The 19,579-nt window shown below is 40.2% G+C and overlaps 8 protein-coding genes across 10 annotated transcripts; 5 read left to right on the top strand and 3 right to left on the bottom strand.

Annotated features, from left to right (window-relative positions):
- LOC18789402 (17.6 kDa class II heat shock protein) lies at nt 1,199-2,003 on the top strand. The gene has a single exon (XM_007226675.2). It carries the CDS (start codon nt 1,278-1,280, stop codon nt 1,764-1,766), a length of 489 nt encoding a protein of 162 aa, XP_007226737.1. The 5' UTR covers nt 1,199-1,277; the 3' UTR covers nt 1,767-2,003.
- Nucleotides 3,180-4,122, top strand: LOC18793084 (17.1 kDa class II heat shock protein). The gene has a single exon (XM_007227315.2). It carries the CDS (start codon nt 3,237-3,239, stop codon nt 3,879-3,881), a length of 645 nt encoding a protein of 214 aa, XP_007227377.2. The 5' UTR covers nt 3,180-3,236; the 3' UTR covers nt 3,882-4,122.
- LOC18793718 (17.1 kDa class II heat shock protein) lies at nt 5,268-6,175 on the top strand. Its single transcript, XM_020559596.1, has one exon. The coding sequence runs from the start codon at nt 5,490-5,492 to the stop codon at nt 5,958-5,960; it is 471 nt and encodes a 156-aa protein (XP_020415185.1). The 5' UTR covers nt 5,268-5,489; the 3' UTR covers nt 5,961-6,175.
- LOC18792467 (probable 28S rRNA (cytosine-C(5))-methyltransferase) lies at nt 6,261-9,814 on the bottom strand. The gene is made up of 13 exons (XM_007225716.2): nt 9,432-9,814; nt 9,269-9,327; nt 9,093-9,143; nt 8,850-8,988; nt 8,492-8,577; nt 8,216-8,314; nt 7,983-8,036; nt 7,694-7,838; nt 7,429-7,490; nt 7,232-7,319; nt 6,920-7,003; nt 6,624-6,785; nt 6,261-6,541 (listed from the first exon to the last, which is right to left on the bottom strand). Exons 1-13 carry the CDS (start codon nt 9,673-9,675, stop codon nt 6,309-6,311), a joined length of 1,506 nt encoding a protein of 501 aa, XP_007225778.1. The 5' UTR covers nt 9,676-9,814; the 3' UTR covers nt 6,261-6,308.
- LOC109946413 (probable WRKY transcription factor 50) lies at nt 10,985-11,917 on the top strand. The gene is made up of 3 exons (XM_020553986.1): nt 10,985-11,371; nt 11,474-11,621; nt 11,718-11,917. Exons 1-3 carry the CDS (start codon nt 11,077-11,079, stop codon nt 11,836-11,838), a joined length of 564 nt encoding a protein of 187 aa, XP_020409575.1. The 5' UTR covers nt 10,985-11,076; the 3' UTR covers nt 11,839-11,917.
- LOC18792148 (protein PLASTID MOVEMENT IMPAIRED 1-RELATED 1) lies at nt 12,065-16,179 on the bottom strand. 3 transcript variants are annotated; one of them, XM_020553985.1, is made up of 3 exons: nt 16,027-16,179; nt 13,511-15,881; nt 12,065-13,421 (listed from the first exon to the last, which is right to left on the bottom strand). In XM_020553985.1, exons 2-3 carry the CDS (start codon nt 15,778-15,780, stop codon nt 12,296-12,298), a joined length of 3,396 nt encoding a protein of 1,131 aa, XP_020409574.1. In that variant the 5' UTR covers nt 15,781-15,881; nt 16,027-16,179; the 3' UTR covers nt 12,065-12,295. The 3 variants fall into 3 exon arrangements, with proteins under 3 accessions (XP_020409574.1, XP_020409572.1, XP_020409573.1); XM_020553983.1 differs by having other exon boundaries at nt 13,511-15,884; XM_020553984.1 differs by having other exon boundaries at nt 13,511-15,884; nt 16,017-16,179.
- Nucleotides 16,327-18,412, top strand: LOC18791777 ((S)-coclaurine N-methyltransferase). Its single transcript, XM_007222145.2, has 8 exons — nt 16,327-16,637; nt 16,737-16,845; nt 16,947-17,171; nt 17,262-17,361; nt 17,447-17,557; nt 17,647-17,730; nt 17,911-17,969; nt 18,041-18,412. Exons 1-8 carry the CDS (start codon nt 16,451-16,453, stop codon nt 18,231-18,233), a joined length of 1,068 nt encoding a protein of 355 aa, XP_007222207.1. The 5' UTR covers nt 16,327-16,450; the 3' UTR covers nt 18,234-18,412.
- On the bottom strand, nt 18,400-19,392 carry LOC18788717 (uncharacterized protein At4g33100). The gene is made up of 3 exons (XM_007226204.2): nt 18,980-19,392; nt 18,739-18,823; nt 18,400-18,638 (listed from the first exon to the last, which is right to left on the bottom strand). Exons 1-3 carry the CDS (start codon nt 19,234-19,236, stop codon nt 18,513-18,515), a joined length of 468 nt encoding a protein of 155 aa, XP_007226266.2. The 5' UTR covers nt 19,237-19,392; the 3' UTR covers nt 18,400-18,512.

Below are 19,579 nucleotides of genomic sequence, written 5' to 3' on the forward strand. Positions count from 1 at the left end.
GGTGCTGGGGGAATGGAATGACTATTTGGTGGAAAATAAGATTTGGCAATAGTGATTGGATTAGCAATTGAATTGTATTTGGACTCAATTATGAACAGAGGACTATTACTCTTGATCATCTATGGGGATGTTTTATGATAAGAGGCAATAGGAGGGTTGGTTAAGGCAATATCTTGGAAAGGATCATGACTAGAAATCAAGGCAGACTGGAAACTAGGGCGAACCTGGCCGACTGTGGCTCCTAAGTTGGCAAATCTGTTACTAATTTGGATAGGAGAGCATCCCGAGAATGGGACAATCTGGGAAGGAGACTCATGTTTAGTTTGGCTCATTGATGGAGGGAGGACTCGAAGGGACTGGGGTTGACTAGGTTGACTTGATTGACCAGCTTGACTCTTTTGTTTATCTTTTTCTTTTCTTCTTTCTGCCATTATTTTCCTTGTAGAAATTCTCGAGTAAGAAAATCATGAATAGAATTCTCACTTCCTCTCAAATATTCAATATCAAAATCAAAAATACTCAAAATAGCTTGCCATCGTGCAAATATTTGTTTGGATGCAATATTTTGAACATCCTTTTCGAATACATGCTTAGCGGACTTACAATCAACTCTGACTAAAAATTTTTGATTTAATAAATCAGATTGAAATTTATTAATGTATAATACAATAGATAATAAATATATTTTTCTTAATAGTACTATAATTATTTTGAGACTGTGACAAAGCAGCAGAATGGAATCGAATGATTTGCTCAGATTGACCAGGATTGACTCTCAATATATATATATATATATATATATATATATATATATATATCCTGTAAATTCTGGTACTATCTCATATGTAAAGGGAAATAGTTGAATTTTAAGGCTTATGTGTATATGTGCTATGTTTTTGTTGCTCTTTTTTATTTGTTTTAAAAATCAAAGGAAAACGCATAGAGGTCAGTTAGCCAGAGTGATTCCCGCCTCGCCTCTTACACTCAAGTTCAAATTCCTCCCAAAGAGAAAACAGGAAATTTAAATTTTTTTATCTTTGGATTTTGTTAAATTAGAAAAGGAATAATTTTGCAGTAGAACCTTCTTCACTATTCTGGATATATGCAGACAACTGCCAGCTTTTCTTTGTAGGCTCTAGAATTCTCTCACATTTACTCGTTATTTCCTTAACCACTTTATAAATGCGCCACTCTCATCCTTCGTTTTCCATACTAGTCGATTGTCTGCTGCCTGAGATATCTGAGTATCTGAGTCTTTCAAACAATTTGCGTTCAACATGGATTTGAGGAACGCGGGCAATATCTTCGCGGTCTTGGAAGACATGCTAGACTTGGCAGAGCAAGAGCCCGAAAAGCCCCGAAACAACAACAGAAACAACAACAACCCGTCTCGGGCGTACGTCCGAGATGCGAAAGCGATGGCGGCGACGCCGGCGGACGTGGTGGAGTACCCGAACGCGTACGTGTTCGTGGTGGATATGCCGGGAATCGAGGCGGGACAAATTAAAGTGCAGGTGGAGAACGACAACGTTTTGGTGCTGAGCGGGGAGCGAAGGCGGGAGGAAGAGATCAAGGAGAGTGGGGTGAAGTACGTGAGGATGGAGAGGAGGGTTGGGAAGTTCATGAGGAAGTTTGTTCTGCCGGAGAATGCCAATTTGGATGCGATTTCGGCGGTGGCTAAAGATGGGGTGCTCACTGTGAGGGTGGAGAAGCTGCCTCCGCCGGAGCCCAAGAGGCCCAAGACCATCCACGTCAATGTTGCTTGAAAATCATTCGTCAGTTGAGTCAGTGACTCGGAGTAGAATGAAACTTGATGTCATTGGTGTTGGGTTTTTCTTTTGGGGAAGAACATGTGTGTATCAACTTTGAATAAATTCTGAGTTTGTTTGTGTTGTTTGTCTGTTTGTCTTTTTCTTTTGATTTTTGTATCGTGAGATAGATTTTTGTTGGGTACTGAAAACTTTTGTGGGTTTTTCTTGAGAACGAACCCAGCTTGTTTATCATTTCATCGCACTTCTCCAAAGCCTTGCATCCCTTCCTTACCACCTCCTAATACCCAAACTACCGCAAAAGCAATCGATCGAATCACTCAAATAAATTACACAAGAAAAAGTTGGCCTCGACGCCGGATCCACGAAGACCCACCCTGTCGCCGGATTTGAAATCTGAGCTCGTCTGATTATTACGCACATGCAGTTGAGATAAAGCATTTATTTTTACCTCAAACAAAAACAACAATGTATTGTATTTTCTCCGATTCCCCTCCTCTAAGCTCAAACTCTGTTTCTCGCTGGGTTGAAAAGTTGCAAAGAGGGAAGAAATTGCAGAGAAAAGGAGAGAGAGATGGGTTGTGGTGAAATGTCATTATTGCCCCTGCACGTGCGTCGGAACTAACGGAATATACCAATTGGTCTTAATATGATGATCAAAATCGAAAAATGAAAAGTTGACTGAATAAAATTAAATTCTATCCTAAATGGTTTTGATATGATGATCAAAATCGAAAAATTAAAAATTAACTGACCAAAATTAAATTCGATCCGAATTCGAGTGACTAAAATTATAATTACTCCTTAAATAAATAATAAGGCTTGCATTGCAAATAGACAATTACACATTCAATAATGCTACATTCTAGAACTACTACTAGTAGTAGCTAAGTTTGGAACTTATATATCATGTATTTTTTATTATTTCTTTCTCATTTCCTATTTACAATATCGTTCCCACGAATGAGAGAATGATTATATATTATAATAAACTTTGGAGACTGTGTAGGCTTGCCTGCCACATCCTCAGCTCATGCATTTTGTATTAGGCGATGGCATGGCCACGCGGATCCCAAACCTCCGTCTGAGCAACCACGTAGCAGGCTTACAGACAAAAAAACACCGATCCCTGCTCTGCTCTCATCACTTCACAAAAATTAGAGCTAGAGATCTGGCGTCACCCTCACACCTCTTTCTCCCATTTCTTCCAAATCTACAGACACTTGTCAATGCCTAAACCAAAGATTGTCTTTCTAAGTAGCAAGCAATTACATACCTCCAAAACTTGCGCGCCTATCTGTCACTCCAAGAACAACGACAACTAGACTACCCTGACAGATGTACAACCAAAACTTCTCCGCTTCACATTTTCCTCACTTCAAGTTCAACCTAGCTATATAAAACCAAAGAAAATCTCTTATATTGATCCAAGCTTTTCTTTTCATTTTGATATATAATATCAAGAGTATGGAGGTGAGCCTGAGAAACATGGGGTTCGAGCCAAACCTGCTCGAGACTCTGCACGACCTACTGGACTTCTCCGACGAGCAGAACCAGTCGAGCCACCATGCGCCTTCGCGCCAGTACGTGCGCGAGGCCAAGGCCATGGCCGCCACGCCAGCCGACATCAAGGAGGCTCAAAACGCCTATATTTTTGTGGTGGACGTGCCCGGGCTGAGGCCGGATATGGTCAACGTTCAAGTTGAGGACGACAACGTGCTGGTGGTGAGTGGGGAGAGGAGGAGAGAAAAGGAGAAGGATCAGGGGATTAAGTATTTGAGGATGGAGAGGAGGCTTGGCAAGTACCTCAAGAAGTTTGTGCTGCCTGAAAATGCTGATATTGAGAAGATCTCTGCCGAGTGTCAGGACGGGGTGTTGACTGTGAGTGTGGCGAAGAAGCCGCCGCCTGAGCCTAAGAAGCCCAAGACTATTCAGGTCCAAATAAGCAGCGGCCAAGGCAGCGGTCAGGGCAAACAAATCGGCCAAGGCGGTGGTCAGGGCGGCGAAGGAGGACATGGAGGTGATCAAGGCGGCGGGCAGGGAGGCCAAGGTGGTGGACAAGGGGGCCAACATGGCAGTCAAGGTGGACAAGGTGGGGACCAAGACAGGTAAGGGCAAGGAGACGGGCGTGGAGGGCAAGGCGGGCGGAGCTCTGATGGGCGTGCATGAATTTTGTGGGGCAGTAACTGAAGATCTATATGGTACATGTACTATGTATATGTAAATAAAGCTGCGTGCATGCATATATGGTTCTCTGTTTGGGGTTCCGTTATGTGTAATTATCGTATGCTTTGGTCGTGTCTCTTTTGTTTTGCTTCTTGTTTGAATATGAAGAGTGGAAGGTTGTAGTTAATCATGGGGCACATGTACGTCTTGTAATCTTTTTTTTTTTTTTTTTTTTTGGGTGTCTTCTTAATGAGTGAATGTGGATGTCCCTTCCTTTTGAAATACATATATGTAAATACGTGCTTGTGTATGATCAATAATGGTGGTTATACCTATATCTATTACAACAGTTTATAATTCACCCATACATTTGAACACAATTAGATTAAAGGAATGTAGTACATTAATTTTTTTAACTAGTTAATTTGGGAAAAAGTAGAGAAATGCGGTTATAAATAGTTTATTTTATGAGAAATTTGCATAAATATCACTTGAACTTTTAGTTCTGTGTGTGGTTACTACTTGAACTTTATATAGTGTTGTAATGTACCACTTATATTTAACTCGTTAAGTTTAATGACATTTTGGTCAATTCTTTATAACAATAAAATTTAAATTTGTTAAAAATTATGTTATTAAACAAATCATTTAAATATTTAAAAAAAACCTAACCTCACTAATCCCTTGTAACTCCAATGTCGCAGTGCCATGGCCCCGCCCCCTGCAATGTCTTCATACACCCTACGTCTCTCTCTCTCTCTCTCTCTCTCTCTCTTAGCCATATTGCAATTACACTCAATTCTTGTCAAAGGTTCATATGGAAAACAACATATCTGTCTTTTGGTTACTCTATTACTTTTAGAAATTCTAAATTTTTTAGTTATAAAAGAAATTGACCAAAATGTCATTAAATTTAACAGAAAGTTTAACAACATATCTATCTTTTGATTACTCTATTATTTTTAGAAATTCTAAATTTTTTAGTTATAAAAGAAATTGACCGAAATGTCATTAAATTTAACAGAAAGTTTAACAAAGTTTAAACTGCAGTGCAAATAGTTAATAGTAGAAAATAAAAGTTCAAATTGTAATTTTACACATGTATAAAAATTTCAGATGATATTTATACAAATTTCCTTTATTTTATTTTTACTATTAATAGTAGGAACTGCACCAATTATCTATCGGTCTGGTGCTTCTCTTTTCCAGAAAATTTTTCCGCGAAATAGAAAGCATAATGTTTTCGTACGTTTACCTTAATGACCAATGTGACCCTGACTCTACTAAACCTTCCACAACGTTCTAGACGCATACAGAATAAGCAAGCGAACCCACTGGAACCCCATACTTCATTCCACGTGTCTCCAGAACCTTCCATTTCCTCTCGCCGCTAAGCCACCTGGTTCCTCAATTTATCCCCTCTATAAATTCCCACAACCCCCGTCCTTTTTCTCCATCACAGCAACAAAAATTCAGAGACACCTTCAGAGTTTAAACAAAGCGCTAAGCAAGCACAAATTCAAAGCGAGAATTCCAGCCAGCAGGAAGAGAAACATGGACGTGAGAATCGCGGGTTTGGATTCCCCACTCTTCTCCACACTGCAGCACATCATGGACTTCACCGACGAGCCTGACAAATCGTTCAACGCCCCCACCCGCACCTACGTCCGCGACGCCAAGGCCATGGCGTCCACGCCGGCGGACGTCAAGGAGTATCCCAACTCCTATGTCTTCGTCGTGGACATGCCAGGCCTCAAGTCCGGAGACATCAAGGTCCAGGTGGAGGACGACAATGTGCTTCTGATCACCGGCGAGAGGAAGAGGGAGGAGGAGAAGGAGGGGGCTAAGTATGTCAGGATGGAGAGGAGGGTCGGCAAGTTTATGAGGAAGTTTGTGCTGCCTGAGAATGCTAATGTGGAAGCCATTTCTGCTGTATGCCAAGATGGGGTCCTGACTGTGACTGTGGAGAAGCTGCCTCCACCTGAGCCAAAGAAGCCCAAGACCATTGAGGTCAAGATTGCTTGAGGAGTTTTCTCTGAGATTTGGGTTTATGAGCTTCATTATGCTTATAGCTTATGATAAGGGCATGGGTTGGTTTTAAGGCCTTTTGGTATTAATCCGGATGTGTTTCATTTTCTTGTTTGTTTGTGTTCTGGTGTGCTAAGCTTTTGCATTTTCTGATCAGTTGTGAAGTGCGGCTTTTATCAATGAAGCATATGTTTGTAATATTTCTTCTTCAATCTCTGTTTTTTCTTTTTTCTTTTTTTAAATTTTGTGTGGCATTTTAGTCACAAAATCTGAAAACAAGCCATTAGGGACCCAAAATGGTGCTTAATTAACAAAATAAAACTTTTAAAATTGAGGGCAGACCGTTTAACAACAATCGCAATGACTACAATTACGCCGACTCAAATGCGCATGTGCAAACATTTTAAACAGATTGAGATGAGCTCCCACATAACTTCTCTTTGCCGTCGAAGCTCTGTGAGTGTGTCCGTCGGTGACGTTGGGTTTCTCTGATTGATTCCCAGAGCTCCTCCTGACAAACAGAGCAATGAAGAAGCCTTCTTTGTCCTCCTTGGGATCAGTCCGAAGCAAGCATTCAGCTGCGAGCCAAGAAAACAGTGAAATGTGAAATATCTGATCATTTTTATCAACATATTTGTGAAGGTTTAAAAATTTACTAACCGCCCTCGACCACCGGGAGACCACGGTGGTGCCATTCTGGGAACGGAGCTTCCAGTTGAAAACCATTGGATGCAGCAAGTGGTAGAACAGATTTAACAACATCTTCATTTTCAACTTGGTTGACAGAGCATGTGCTGTAAACAACTCTCTCAACATCCGGAACTGGCAAAAGTGGTACACACATCCATTGATATCATTGAAATACTCACAGATTATCAACAACTGGGTTGTTGAGTCTTTGGAATTAATGGAAAATAAAAACCATGAGGCAGCATCTGATAGAGAAACAAACTTACAAGATAAAGCGTGAGCTAGAGCTTTTCTCTGGAAGGCCGCAAGCTTGTTCAGTCTTTCTGTGCTGGTAAAATCAGCAGCTTGACCTATGTATTTTAGAAAACAAAGAATTAAATTAATTTGCAAAAACAAAAGGAACTTAGACTTTTGCACTGAATAAACTTCCTTTCTCATTATTGGATGAGACTTCCGTCCCAAACTTCTGCCAGAGGCGTATAAACACTCTCAGATGGTGCAGACTATGTCATTATATTTCAACAGGGTGAATTTCAAGCAATTACTGATTTAAGGAGCTATCTAACCGTAGAAGTTACCTGGAGCAGAAGATGGGAGCAAATGATCTAATCTTGCAGAAGCAGTCCCAGATCCAGAGCAGGAAGGATCTAAGAGAATGGCGCGCACCTGTAAAATTGAATTTGGTTGCAAGCATGCATGGGCGATGTTTGGAAACATGTAATTGCAACTAAGAGGAGAAAAGTGACAGAGGATTGGAAGTTAATTTATATCTTACCTTGGAATATGGAGGATCTTCAGGGTTGAAGTCTAAGAAATCTCCATGCACAACCTTAATATCTACCGTCCAGGTTAAGTCAAATGTCATATTATATCAAGTTGATAAGGCAACAGCAAACATGAGGAAGTATCATATTTCATATTACTCAAGTCATAGAAATGGGAAATCTCATGCAACAGTAAGATTTCTGTAATTCCACTACTTCCAACAAAAAATAAGAGAGTAAAATGAAAATAAACAAATAATATAGGCAGAAGGATACTAGAAGCACCAGAGAGTCTGATAGTCTCTTTTAAACGTTTAACCCTTTCTTCATTCAGCTCACAGGCTATGACCTTTCCCTTTCCTCTCATAAGAGCTGCAAGGTGTACAGTTTTGTTTCCAGGAGCTGAGCATGCATCGAGAACCTTCAAGGAAAATCAGCTTTAGTAGGAATAAAATTGTTGTATCAATCTCGACTTCTCAACCCCAATCCTAGCTAGAAACATAAGAAAAAATTGCTGACAGCGACCAAAGTGCACAGTAATTACTGATGTACAAACTTTACCAACCTCCCATTCTGGTTTTGGAGCAAGGGCTGCTGCCACCATAGAGCTTGCCTTTCCCTATGTAGTAAAGTGATGAACAAATGAATGAGAAATTTCTATCACAGCTAAGACACAAATTTTTCAATGGCACAGAACCATCAGTGTTGTGCCTCAACAAATAAGAATCAGATGACATTAAGGTTGGTTGAAAATTTTATAAGAAAACTACTCTTGCAAAAGATTATCGAAATTCTTACTTGCATAAAGACATTTCCATTCTTTATTAGATGATGATCATGGAGATCACTACCCGGTGGAAGAACCAACAAGTCAGGAACCAGGTCATCCTTTTGAACCTATATGTAAGAAAACCAAATGAGAAAAAGTGTCTCAGTAACACAATGATTAAACTACAGAAGACTAGCACATGAAAAACTCAATCATAAGATTACTTCTAATGTGTAACAAACAAAATACTTTAGAACATAATCACATTCTAACAAAAAACTCAACCGTAAAAGTTCCTGAAATACCTTGAATTGCTTCTGTAATTCAAGGACGGCAGTCTCAACATCCATTTTCAGAGTATTTACACGAACATAACGCGGATTTGAAATATCTGCAACAGAAATTAGGGTTAGAACAAAAACTAATTTCCTAATTTTTGGTCCACATACTAACAGTTTAAGCTTTTAGGTACATGGCAAACCAACAAATCAGTATTCCATTGCCCGATGCCATAATCCCCATTGGTATTTTACAAAATACAAATTTGCAAATCAACATAACTTATTTCCATCAGTTTCACTCTGGTAGTCCTACAACTGAAGAGTAGGCTCGACAAGATGAATGTAAAAATAACAATGTGAAGCCAAACACACACATACACACCAGGTATATCATAAAGAGCTATCAACTCTTCCACACTCTTCACTTTTTTCTTCACTAAAAGCCGTGCTAGAGCTGCCTGCAGAGCCTCTTTGCGACGCATGAGAAACTTCTCCGCATCCCCGACCGCTGATGAACTCACCTATAGATTTCAAATTCACAGTTCATATAAAAAATTACAACCACGGCATGAAATTAGTAGCACAAAAGCTCATGCTGTATAAAAGACAGCCTAAAAGACATTACCTGGCCAAAAAGAATATCATAGGTGACTATGTATACTAACTCGTCTTGCTTCTGCAATACCACAAGTAACCATTTCAGTGCTTAAAATGCTAGCCAAACTAATAAACAAATACATAAATAAACAATAAATGAATTTCTAATTTCCACGGATAACAGAGAACGTGTTCTTCTTATACCTTCCACTTGCTATTCAATACGTCGGCGGCCTTCAACACGTCTTGGATTATCAAAAGATCTGAAAGCAGATAAAAGCAGAAAATCAATTTTCTCTGCGGCCAAACAGAACCGAAGCTATGAAAACGTGTGCATTTCTGAACTTGGCGAGGGTCGTGAACTTACACTTTAGGGTTTGACAGATCAAAGCAAATGTGCCTCTCTTGTTCCTCACTGAGGGACCGTAAACGAGCGTCTTAATGGAGCCGACGGACTGGCGCTTGGCGTCTCCTTGGAGAACGAGCTTCAATACCTTCGCCGCCTCTCTCCTAGCGAAGTAAGCCGACCTCTCCATGCTTAAGTGACGCCGGTTATCCGATTTCTCGGCCGCTGCAGAGGGCGGGGTGGCTCTGTGCTTTCGGCGCGCCATGGCCTCACGGTAAGAGCACAGTAAACACAGAAAGGGGCAGTGTCAAGAAAGCACTGACAATATATCTTTTCCAGCGAACGACGTCGTTGGGTACCTGTTCGTTTATTATTTTGGTCGTAGGGTACCTAGTCGTTTGTTGGGTTCAAACTGCCCTAATGTAGCGGGTGATTTAAAAATAAAGAATAAAATGTAATACGGGACTAAAATTTGGAGACTCTTTTGAAGATACTTTTATAGTGGTTAAGAATATTTACTGTTATAATAATAAATTCAGCTCTTTCAATATCGATTGTATCAGCAAAATAAAAATTATTCTAACGTATGAGAAGGTGTCAAACTTCGATACAAGGAAACAAATTCACCCTAGACACAGTTTTTTTGTTCCTTCGTAACTAAATTGTATGAAAAATTTGTGTTTGAACGGTATTGCTTAGCTGCCGAACTTGATCTTGACATGATAAGATTCCAAAGACTGAAATGAAACCGATGGGAAGGCAGAAAGGGTTGGTTTGCTCGACCTTGGAAATCTGTGTTAATGAGTGGACCCTTCAACAACGGCACTGGAAATTACCAACAAACTTCCTTTGGTTAATTGTTTCGTAAGGCCTGTTGGCTGTCCTGATCCTAATTTGAAAGGATTATCAACCTTTTGTTTAATTCTTGTTGACGGATTGATTGAGATTGAACAATGGGTCTCAATGACTTAGCTTGAGACGTTTGTAAGGGGAGAAATGCTCAAATCAGACTGACAGGTAACTTTGACTCAAAGAAAAAAGAAAAAAAGAAAAACCATCTCATGGCTGATTTTTAATGAAATCCCATGTTAGAAAATTTTATTTCTTGTGTTGTGCTTCGAATAAAAGCCAAAACACTTATGAGCACAAGTAAAGTGCTTTCTATAAAAACACTTCCTTTACGGGCCTAGCATGTGCTTGTAAGTTGTATTGAAGAGCAACCAACGTGTGGACAGGACACAAACAAAGAGGTGTAATAAATGTAACATGAAATGTCAAAATTTATGAGCTCAGCTGCTGCGGTACTGCATATATAAGATTATGTGGTACCAATACCAGCTTGTCACGCCTCAACTCACCATCACAATTGACTTGAATTATTTTATCAAATGTGAAGGTGAATAGGCGTTGGTCTAAGCACGAGACCCTCAAGTTAAGTCACACAAATCAAATTTAAGTCTTCCCTCAAGTCATCCTTTGCCATGCCCCACTACTGTACTATTACCCTCTCTCTCTCTCTCTCTCTCTGGATTTGGTTTTGGCCTAATTCATATGTTCAGATGTCTATGTGGCACTTTCACTTAGCATCAGCATTGAACCTTCCCATCATTGCTTAGGAAAGTCAGGATGAAGCCTCCTTCTGAGCCATAGAGACGATGATATATGTATGATATCAACATGCAGTTTGGTCACAAAGTTATGTGTTAAAAAGGCATTCACCACATTTTTAGTAGCTAAATTGATGTCTAACAGCAACAACTTTAGAGCACAAGAGTCACCTGAGAATGACTTTTCCGAGCAGTCCAATTTCGAGTTTTCCGAGTACTTGATGATTGGTGAGTGGCTAGATGAAGATCATCCGACTTCCATGGCTTTGGAGACCGTCCAGAATTCGGGGTATCAAGCAAATGAAGTTGATGAGTCTCGTGGAAGTAGCAGCCAACTTGGAGGGTCTAATAGCAGTAAGCATATAAAATAAAACTAATTGTTAATTATTCTTTTTGTTCCATAATCTCTATCTCTCATCTCATGCTCGAGCCATTTGGTTGTGTTTGTGTTTGCAGGAGAGAATGAAAGCGGCAGCGTACAGGAGAGGCAGGAAGTTAGAGAAAGAGTTGCATTCAAAACAAAATCAGAGGTTGAAATATTGGATGATGGTTTCAAATGGAGGAAGTATGGTAAAAAGATGGTGAAGAACAGCCCAAATCCAAGGTAAAAAACAAAGTAAAAATAAAGCAAGACTGATCGAATATTGATGTGATTTTAGACATGTTTGATCTGATCTGAGCATGTTATGTTTGGCTGCAGGAATTACTACAAGTGTTCAGTTGAAGGCTGCCCTGTGAAAAAGAGAGTAGAAAGAGATAGAGATGATCCAGGGTTTGTAATTACAACGTATGAGGGCGTTCATAACCATCTGAGCCTCTAATTTTGTGTCATGAAGCATTTTTGGCTTCCCTTGTAACTTGATTTTCAATAATACTTGAGACACCAAAAGTTTTTCAAAATTTTGTTCACAAACTGATGTGAACAAAGCGACTGCCCTCACCAACCAAACCCAAAAAAAAAATAATCAGGAATTGAATTTATTCAATAAATAATAAACTTTCTTCTAAGGAAGAAAGCAGGATGGTTTACAAAAGAAAGTAAGAGGCTTCTGCTTTAAATCATCAATGCATATGAATCTGTTTCATTCGTCTCAAGTGTAACACAACAGATTCTATCATTCAAAGAAAACCTGTACGCAAAATTGGCCACTTGGTCTTGCCATATGTGTATGATACTAGCTTGGGTAACATGAAAAGAAAAGGCAATAATAAGCCTTCACCTCTCTATTCACTCTACAAACAAAAGAATATATGCTATGAAGGAAGAGCTAACTACTACTAGTTTACGTGTGGTTTGATGGTTTCCTTTGGAAATATGACGTTGGGGTTTCGAATATGAGGAGCTATCGAATCCCTCCAGGTAGCTCCTGTTCCTTGAGAATGAGAGGAAATGCTCCATAAAGCATCTCTACGCTGCTTTGCTGAAACCAGTGGGGATGATCTTACAATGGCAGTTGAGCTCGAAAGTGGAAAACTACTGGGCTTACCCATGCCACTGCCAAGCAACCATCGCGACCCGGACTGCAGCTGTGTTGTGGTACCCCAAAGCTGCCTGTTGCCAGGAGTAGCATCCACTCCTGCAAGATGAACGTCAATGATTTTAAACTGAGGATTGCCTCCTTCATCTCCTTCATTTGTCTCCCTTTCCTTCTTGTCACCAATATCCTCAAACACTGGCTCATCGTGTTCGTTCTCCTTGCTACTGTTTAACAGCGCACTAGACACTTTTGGCATTAAAGGGGCTAAAAATCTCTCCACTTGGATTAGAGCAAGCATTGGCACGCCCACAGGTTCATAGTTTCGAAAGGGATCTCTAAGCTGCACCGTGAGAGCAATTGTGAGGTTGTTCCCCAAAAGTCCACACTTGCTAACAGATACATCATTGCAGTGTATGTCTCGTGTCAACCTTCCACCGACCAAATCTGAGCACTTGGCATGATGGGCAGCAAGGATTTTTAATATTTGTTCTCTGCTGTAATCTTCATCACCAATGATTTTAGCATCTAGCCTCAACCACTCTTCCAGTGATAGAGATAGAGCCATTAATTCGTCAACGTCATCATCAAAGTCTCCAAAATCGCATAGTTGCAACCCTCCAACTCCTCCTGACCTGAGAACCTCGCCATGATTGGCACTCTTCCCTCCAATGGCTGGCATTTTCCCACCAGACTGAGGAAATACACTTGAAGGTGCCTCTCCATTTGACACGTGGGACTGTATTCTTAACCCTTCCAGCGAGAGGGCTTCAATTTTCGCCATAGCCAAAGGAGCGAGATATTCTAGAGATACAGAGTCTGAGTCTGATCCCATCTCACTACCTCCCAATTCTGATCTCAGGTTATTACAACTCCAACTAGATGGAAATCCTTCATCCTGTCTCCCACCATATAAAATCTGCTCAAACCTGAAACAAAAACGAGAAGTAAGCCAACAAGTAGAAAAATATTTGAAATCACTAATTCAAAAATCAATGTAATTATTATGCTGACAAACCTCTCAGACACCACTGTGTTTGGGGCTGCCTCCCATGCAACTTGTTGTATTGTCTTCCCAGTAATATCTTCCAACGGCAGTAATTGATTAACCCACTCACGCAGTTTATCAATTCCAACTAATGCCAGATGCTGCATTATCTCCATAACATCATAACCCAATTTTGACGGTATGACAACTGGATTAGAAATTTGAATGACCAAGTTCGCACCATTTTTAGCATTTTTGAAAAGTGAAGGATTCATAGACTGCAAAAAGCCTCCACCCTTCATCCGAACATAAGGACCAAAGCCTTCTTCAAGTGGAGGTAGGAGCGGCTCTTCAAGGGGAAGCTCAATTGGACTACCAAATCCCCCAGAGCAGATACGGGGAGAATTCTGAAAGTCTTTTTCATTTAATCCCCATTCTCGCATCAAAGCTTCAGTCTCCAAGCCTTCAAGAATTTTTGCCTTCCTTCTCTTTAATAGCTCACTTGCTCTCTTGTGCTCCTCTTCAGCAGCTTGGATAATCAAAGACAAATCAGAATTCTCAAAACAATCTCCAAAATCAGAACCTGGTGAAACAGAGGATCCAATTTCAGGCTGTTCTTCGTCCCAATCAGAATTGAAAAATAAGTTTCCTGAAGCCAGAGTATCTTTCTCAAACTCTCTTAAAAGACATTCTCTAGGAGACTCGGCATCACCATCAGAACTCATGCAACAGTCCATCCCCAGTATGCTTAAGAAATCATTTGAGACAGATTCAGTAACATCATCCAAGCTAAGTGACTTCTTACCTGTTTTACTTGCTTTGTAAGTCGACTTAAGCTCCATGTGTTTTTTTCCCTCAAAAAACTCTCCTGAAACAAATGGAAGATCCAAATCTGCTGATTCTGAAATGAACTGAAAATGAGAAGCAGAATCCACTTTTTCCATGGTTGATCCTTCGGTGCATATGCTATCCTTTTCATGTTTGCTGTCATCCATCGCAACCTCATCCACATAACTATCACAGGAATCCTTTGTAATAACCATAGTCTTCTCATCGAGGTCTACGTTATAATCCTTAATGATCTCATCCACATAGATCATTTCAACAGCAGACTCATCATTAGCATGACCAGGAACTTGATCAGATTTCAACTGTTCACACATTTCTGTCCCCACTTCTACAATGTTAAATTCAGTGTCATCATCCTCATATTCTTCATTTTTTTCAGCAGCCAAAAGGTCCAGATCAGGCTTAGGTTTGAGTGGCGACACATGTTCAGCATCTGACTCCGTCGCACTACTCAAGTTCGCCTCATCAAGTGCCTGACATAAAAAATTAATTGACTTCGAGAGCTCCAACCCTCCCGTCAGTAATACTTCTCGACAGACCTTCAAATCAAGAGACTGGGATGAGAAGGCAGGCCTGGGGCTTACACTACTTGGCACACTCCCAACTCGCCGAAGCATCGTAGCCCCACTATCCAAAGAACTTGACCTTCTCTGCTCCGTGTTTATAAGCTCAGGAATATTAGGATTAACGCTCACACCAACTGACTTATCCCGCGTCACCAAAAACCCCAAACTAACATTTAAACTAGCACCTTTAGCTTTGCCTGAAAGGTTAAAGCTTGTTGTCCATTTACCATAACTCTTTTCCCCTTCTAACTCCTCAAAAGTAAGTGGTAACAGTCTCGTAAGATCCACCCAATGCTTCCCAATATCAAGCCCTGGTGCCCCACTCAGAGAAACGTAGATCAAGAAAAGCTTCTCCTCATACTTAACCGAATGGTTAGGGCCATTCCTACTTCCATACACAGAACACTTGTGCATCAAAGTTTCATCAAATTCAGCTATGCCCTCTACTACCCTCGAAGATCGAGTCTCTACCACCTCATCCTTTCTCTTCCAATGCACACATACACTAAGATTGTTGAAATTTTCTGGCCACCCTTCAATTGAATGGACATGAAGGTAAAAACAACAACTGAATTTCCGATTCCCAATATGAGTGAGAGCCTTTAAGGGTTTCTTCCAGTTCCATACTGAAGATGATTTCTTGTCCTTATGCAACAAATCCTCCCTGAGTAATCTTGGGTTTGAATTCAAATTTGATTTCGATTCCGGAAAACGGGTTTTTCCAGCAGATTTGGATCGTGCATTAGAAGGGGAAAGCAAAACCTTAGGAGGGGGTTTATGCAAGTAAAGGGCTTTGCTTATTTCCTCAAGGTCACGCAGCAATTGACCATGGTTGGAATTCCCAGCACTGCTGTTGCTCACAGACTCAGTTTTGCGCAACATCATTTTTATCTTTGCATAAAAAACAATCTGATAACATAATCACCAACCAAAGCGACCATGGGAACTTGTAAGCAATCCAGCTTGTCTCTGATATCTTAGAGATTCTTCTGGATCAAACAACAAAAATAAAACGAAAAAAGCTACTTAGCACACAATCATAATCAAAATTAAACTGATAACCAAATCAGAAATGCTAAAATAGAAAACCAAAGAAATATCACCAAATTTACAATACTAACATGAACCAACCTCGCTTAGTCTCAGTCTCTGAACTCCATAGAGATGCCTTGCTGACGAGAAGCGTCTGGTTGGTTTAGGTATTTCCTCCGAAATCGCGTTAAAATTTTCCGGGAAAACGTTAACGTGACAAATGTTAAAGGCGAAAGGAAGATGAATGTTTTGTCTCTAGTGTATTCGAAAGTGGAGTAGGTTTGAATCGTCGCTGTGTCAACTCATACCAGCTTCACAGGGTCATAATCGTCATTGCACACTTTTTCTTCTTCTTTCTTTTATTTTTTATTTGTTTACCTGTTTTTGTGTGTGCCTCTGCTGGGGTCCACGTCGACGGTTGGTGTGAGGTTCGACATGGACAGCTAATATAATCCATTCCAGTAGTCAGAGAGAAAGCAAAGGCAGCGTGAGAGTGGGCGGAGCTAGAAGAAACGAAGCGGGAATGAACCGGATAATGCAACCAACGTACGATGCTACGGTCCGGTTCGCGCTATCTTCGCTGGAGCGAAATTTGCTACCGGATGCGGTTGTACGGAGGCTGACCCGCCTGCTCCTAGCAAGTCGTCTTCGATCCGGTTACAAGCCTACCTCTGAGCTCCAACTCTCTGACCTCCTCCAGTTCGTACAGTGTAAACTAACCCCTCCTCTCCTCTGTACTCTCAAATTATAGTTTATATATTCTGAATAGTAGTTAATTGGAGTTTAAGGTATTATTTCTGTTAATACAGCTCTGAAGGAGATGCCCATAGCCATAAAGACTGATGACCCGAAAGCTCAACATTATGAAGTGCCCACATCTTTTTTCAAAATAGTGCTTGGAAAAAATCTCAAATACAGGTACTTTTAGGGTGTTTTTCTTTCTTTTTCTTTTTTTGCTTTTTTGTTCCATTATTTTTGGGAGTTGGTCTAATTTTGGTAAATATGGGCTAATATTGCAGTTGTTATTACTTCACTGATGGGTCAAGCACCCTGGAGGAAGCTGAGAAGGCAATGCTGGAGCTTTACTGTGAAAGGTCACAGATCAAAAATGGTCACACTGTTCTTGATGTTGGGTGTGGCTGGGGATCTTTGTCTTTATACATTGCTCAGAAATATAGCAACTGTAAGGTTACAGGGATTTGCAATTCAACAACACAAAAGGCTTTCATAGAAGAGCAATGCCGGTGCGTAACGATTATATGTTAATGTTAACCAGATTATGAGTTCATAGACTATGTGCTTTGATTCAAGTGAGTTTTGTTGCCAATTTGTAGGAATCTTCAGCTGCGGAATGTAGAGATCATAGTCGCAGATATCAGCACATTTGAGATGGAAGCATCCTATGACCGAATATTTTCTATCGAAATGTTCGAGGTAAAGCCCTTTTCATGCTATGTGATGTGGTAGGCATAATGTTACATTGTTGATTTTGTTGAAGAACGGTTTTTGCATTTGACAGCATATGAAGAACTACAAGGATCTTCTGAAGAAGATTTCCAGGTGGATGAAACAGGATGGCCTTCTGTTTGTTCATCATTTCTGCCACAAAGCATTTGCTTACCATTTTGAGGTGAAACCAGAGGAAGATTTCATTTTGCTTAGTGGCACATCATCCACGTTAAGTGCACAACTTTTTTTCCTGCCTGTTTTCTGATGCAGGACAAAAATGAAGATGACTGGATTACTAGGTATTTCTTCAGTGGGGGCACAATGCCTTCAGCAAATCTACTGCTTTATTTCCAGGTGATCCCCTCACATTACTTTCCCACTGTCAAACTTCGAATTCGATCATTTGCTTGCTAACAGTCTTACTACTTGAGGCTTGATAATCTTGTAGCATTATTAAGTAAGGAGGAGATTCAGAGTTCATCCAAATCACTTGTTAATGGCTTCTTAGTGATGATTTTTTTTTTTTTTTTGCAGGATGATGTTTCCATTGTCAATCATTGGCTTGTTAATGGGAAACACTATGCACAGACAAGGTAAACCTCAACTCTTTACTTTGGGATGCCTCAAATACTAAGAGAAAGCTGAAAACCCTTTTGTTTTGCAGTGAAGAGTGGCTTAAGAGAATGGACCAGAATGTGGCTTCCATAAAACCAATTATGGAGTCAACTTATGGAAAGGATTCGGCTGTGAAGTGGACCGTATATTGGAGAACATTCTTCATTTCCGTTGCAGAACTCTTTGGGTATAACAATGGAGAAGAGTGGATGGTTGCTCATTTCCTATTCAAGAAGAAATGAAGTAATGAAAGCCTGTTTCGCTACGAGGCAACGCCGATGGAAATCAAACGTATTTTTGTTGTTCAAAAAATGTTCCTTCTTGAGATTGTAAAAGCAGCAATGTCAATGGAAATGAATTGTATCTTTGTTGTTCAATAATGTTCCTCTTGAGATTGTAAAAGCAGGAACCCTTCAAATGATATTATCGTGTTGATTAACTAGCTCAGCAAAAGTACACTCTAGACGTCAAACAATTTGCTCTTTGAACAAAGCAAGTTCTAACATAAACGAAATCCAAAACTACTGAGAAGAACCAGTCGGAGCGTCATCGGTTTTGGTTGTTCTGGAGGAAGCAACTTCAATGGTGGAGCTCACAGGCCCTTCAGCCTCCAAGAAGCGACTCAACTGTTTATCTTCCAAATGTTGCTGCCCAGAACAAGAACGAAAAAAAAACCCAACAAACGAATTGAGCAAGTATTGATGATTTCAATGAAGACTCGGGAGATGGTTTTTATCGAAAACTTACAGAGAGGCAAGCTTTGTATTTCTGCCATTCTGAAACGCATTCTTCTTTGTCCCATTGACCCTTTACAAACTTCTCTGAATACCACCTGCACACAATATAAAACCCTTTTCAGAAAAACCAAAAATGGATTGAGGGTATTGAGAAATAGATTAGGGTTGAAGATGGGTTTAAGGGGAATAAGGGAGACGATTTGTCCGCAAAGAACATAGAAAAGCTACACATAAAGAAAATGAGAGATGACCTGCTGAAACAATTGTGGTAAGCAGCTCTGAGATTAGCACAGGGTGATGTTGAAGAAGAAGAGGGGCTTCTCTTGTTCTGTGAGTCTGTGAGGATCCCCATCCCGTCACAGGTGGCAGGTCCGATTTCACTCTTAGATGAAAACGTTATGGGCCGGTATATATAGTCTTGTCTAGATTGGGCTGTTTCAAAAGCACTGGACTGGGGCTCATATTCTCGGGCCTTTTGAGTATTTTGATCAGACAACTGGGCTTCCATTTTTATTATTAATTTTCTATTTATTAAGTTTTTTTTATTTATTAACAATTGATATTGGGGAATGGGGAATCGTAGGGCCTTGCGTGCAGTGGTAAATGACCATTTGAGCTACAAGTTCCTGGCTTGTTAACTAAACATTTAGGCCCCGTTTGATTCATGAAAAGTTCGAACATGAGAAATGGTTGCTTGACATATGGGAAAGTAGAGGGAAAATGAAGCCATCCTCCCCCCTTGGGTTTTGTTTTCCCTCTTCATGGGAAAGTTTGAAAAAAAAATCAACATTAAATGCACATTTTTCATAATTATTTTGTCCATATTAATAATTTAGAATTACAATATAGCA

This window comes from Prunus persica, chromosome G1, assembly GCF_000346465.2.
Source record: "Prunus persica cultivar Lovell chromosome G1, Prunus_persica_NCBIv2, whole genome shotgun sequence".
Lineage (NCBI taxonomy): Eukaryota > Viridiplantae > Streptophyta > Magnoliopsida > Rosales > Rosaceae > Prunus > Prunus persica.

What these genes read in the sequence shown, in the direction of transcription:
- LOC18789402 (XM_007226675.2), top strand. Translation starts at nt 1,278, where the DNA reads ATGGATTTGAGGAACGCGGGCAATATCTTCGCGGTCTTGGAAGACATG.
- LOC18793084 (XM_007227315.2), top strand. Translation starts at nt 3,237, where the DNA reads ATGGAGGTGAGCCTGAGAAACATGGGGTTCGAGCCAAACCTGCTCGAG.
- LOC18793718 (XM_020559596.1), top strand. Translation starts at nt 5,490, where the DNA reads ATGGACGTGAGAATCGCGGGTTTGGATTCCCCACTCTTCTCCACACTG.
- LOC18792467 (XM_007225716.2), bottom strand. Translation starts at nt 9,675, where the DNA reads ATGGCGCGCCGAAAGCACAGAGCCACCCCGCCCTCTGCAGCGGCCGAG. An exon ending in ATGATATTCTTTTTGGCCAG is followed by an intron (nt 8,989 to 9,092) that starts GTAATGTCTTTT and finishes TGAAATCTATAG; the next exon opens with GTGAGTTCATCAGCGGTCGG. An exon ending in TCTAGCTCACGCTTTATCTT is followed by an intron (nt 6,786 to 6,919) that starts GTAAGTTTGTTT and finishes CACTTTTGCCAG; the next exon opens with TTCCGGATGTTGAGAGAGTT.
- LOC109946413 (XM_020553986.1), top strand. Translation starts at nt 11,077, where the DNA reads ATGATATCAACATGCAGTTTGGTCACAAAGTTATGTGTTAAAAAGGCA. An exon ending in ACTTGGAGGGTCTAATAGCA is followed by an intron (nt 11,372 to 11,473) that starts GTAAGCATATAA and finishes TTGTGTTTGCAG; the next exon opens with GAGAGAATGAAAGCGGCAGC. An exon ending in AAGAACAGCCCAAATCCAAG is followed by an intron (nt 11,622 to 11,717) that starts GTAAAAAACAAA and finishes GTTTGGCTGCAG; the next exon opens with GAATTACTACAAGTGTTCAG.
- LOC18792148 (XM_020553985.1), bottom strand. Translation starts at nt 15,780, where the DNA reads ATGATGTTGCGCAAAACTGAGTCTGTGAGCAACAGCAGTGCTGGGAAT. An exon ending in AACACAGTGGTGTCTGAGAG is followed by an intron (nt 13,422 to 13,510) that starts GTTTGTCAGCAT and finishes TTTTTGTTTCAG; the next exon opens with GTTTGAGCAGATTTTATATG.
- LOC18791777 (XM_007222145.2), top strand. Translation starts at nt 16,451, where the DNA reads ATGAACCGGATAATGCAACCAACGTACGATGCTACGGTCCGGTTCGCG. An exon ending in CCTCCTCCAGTTCGTACAGT is followed by an intron (nt 16,638 to 16,736) that starts GTAAACTAACCC and finishes CTGTTAATACAG; the next exon opens with CTCTGAAGGAGATGCCCATA. An exon ending in TTCATAGAAGAGCAATGCCG is followed by an intron (nt 17,172 to 17,261) that starts GTGCGTAACGAT and finishes GCCAATTTGTAG; the next exon opens with GAATCTTCAGCTGCGGAATG.
- LOC18788717 (XM_007226204.2), bottom strand. Translation starts at nt 19,236, where the DNA reads ATGGAAGCCCAGTTGTCTGATCAAAATACTCAAAAGGCCCGAGAATAT. An exon ending in TACCACAATTGTTTCAGCAG is followed by an intron (nt 18,824 to 18,979) that starts GTCATCTCTCAT and finishes TATTGTGTGCAG; the next exon opens with GTGGTATTCAGAGAAGTTTG. An exon ending in AATACAAAGCTTGCCTCTCT is followed by an intron (nt 18,639 to 18,738) that starts GTAAGTTTTCGA and finishes TGTTCTGGGCAG; the next exon opens with CAACATTTGGAAGATAAACA.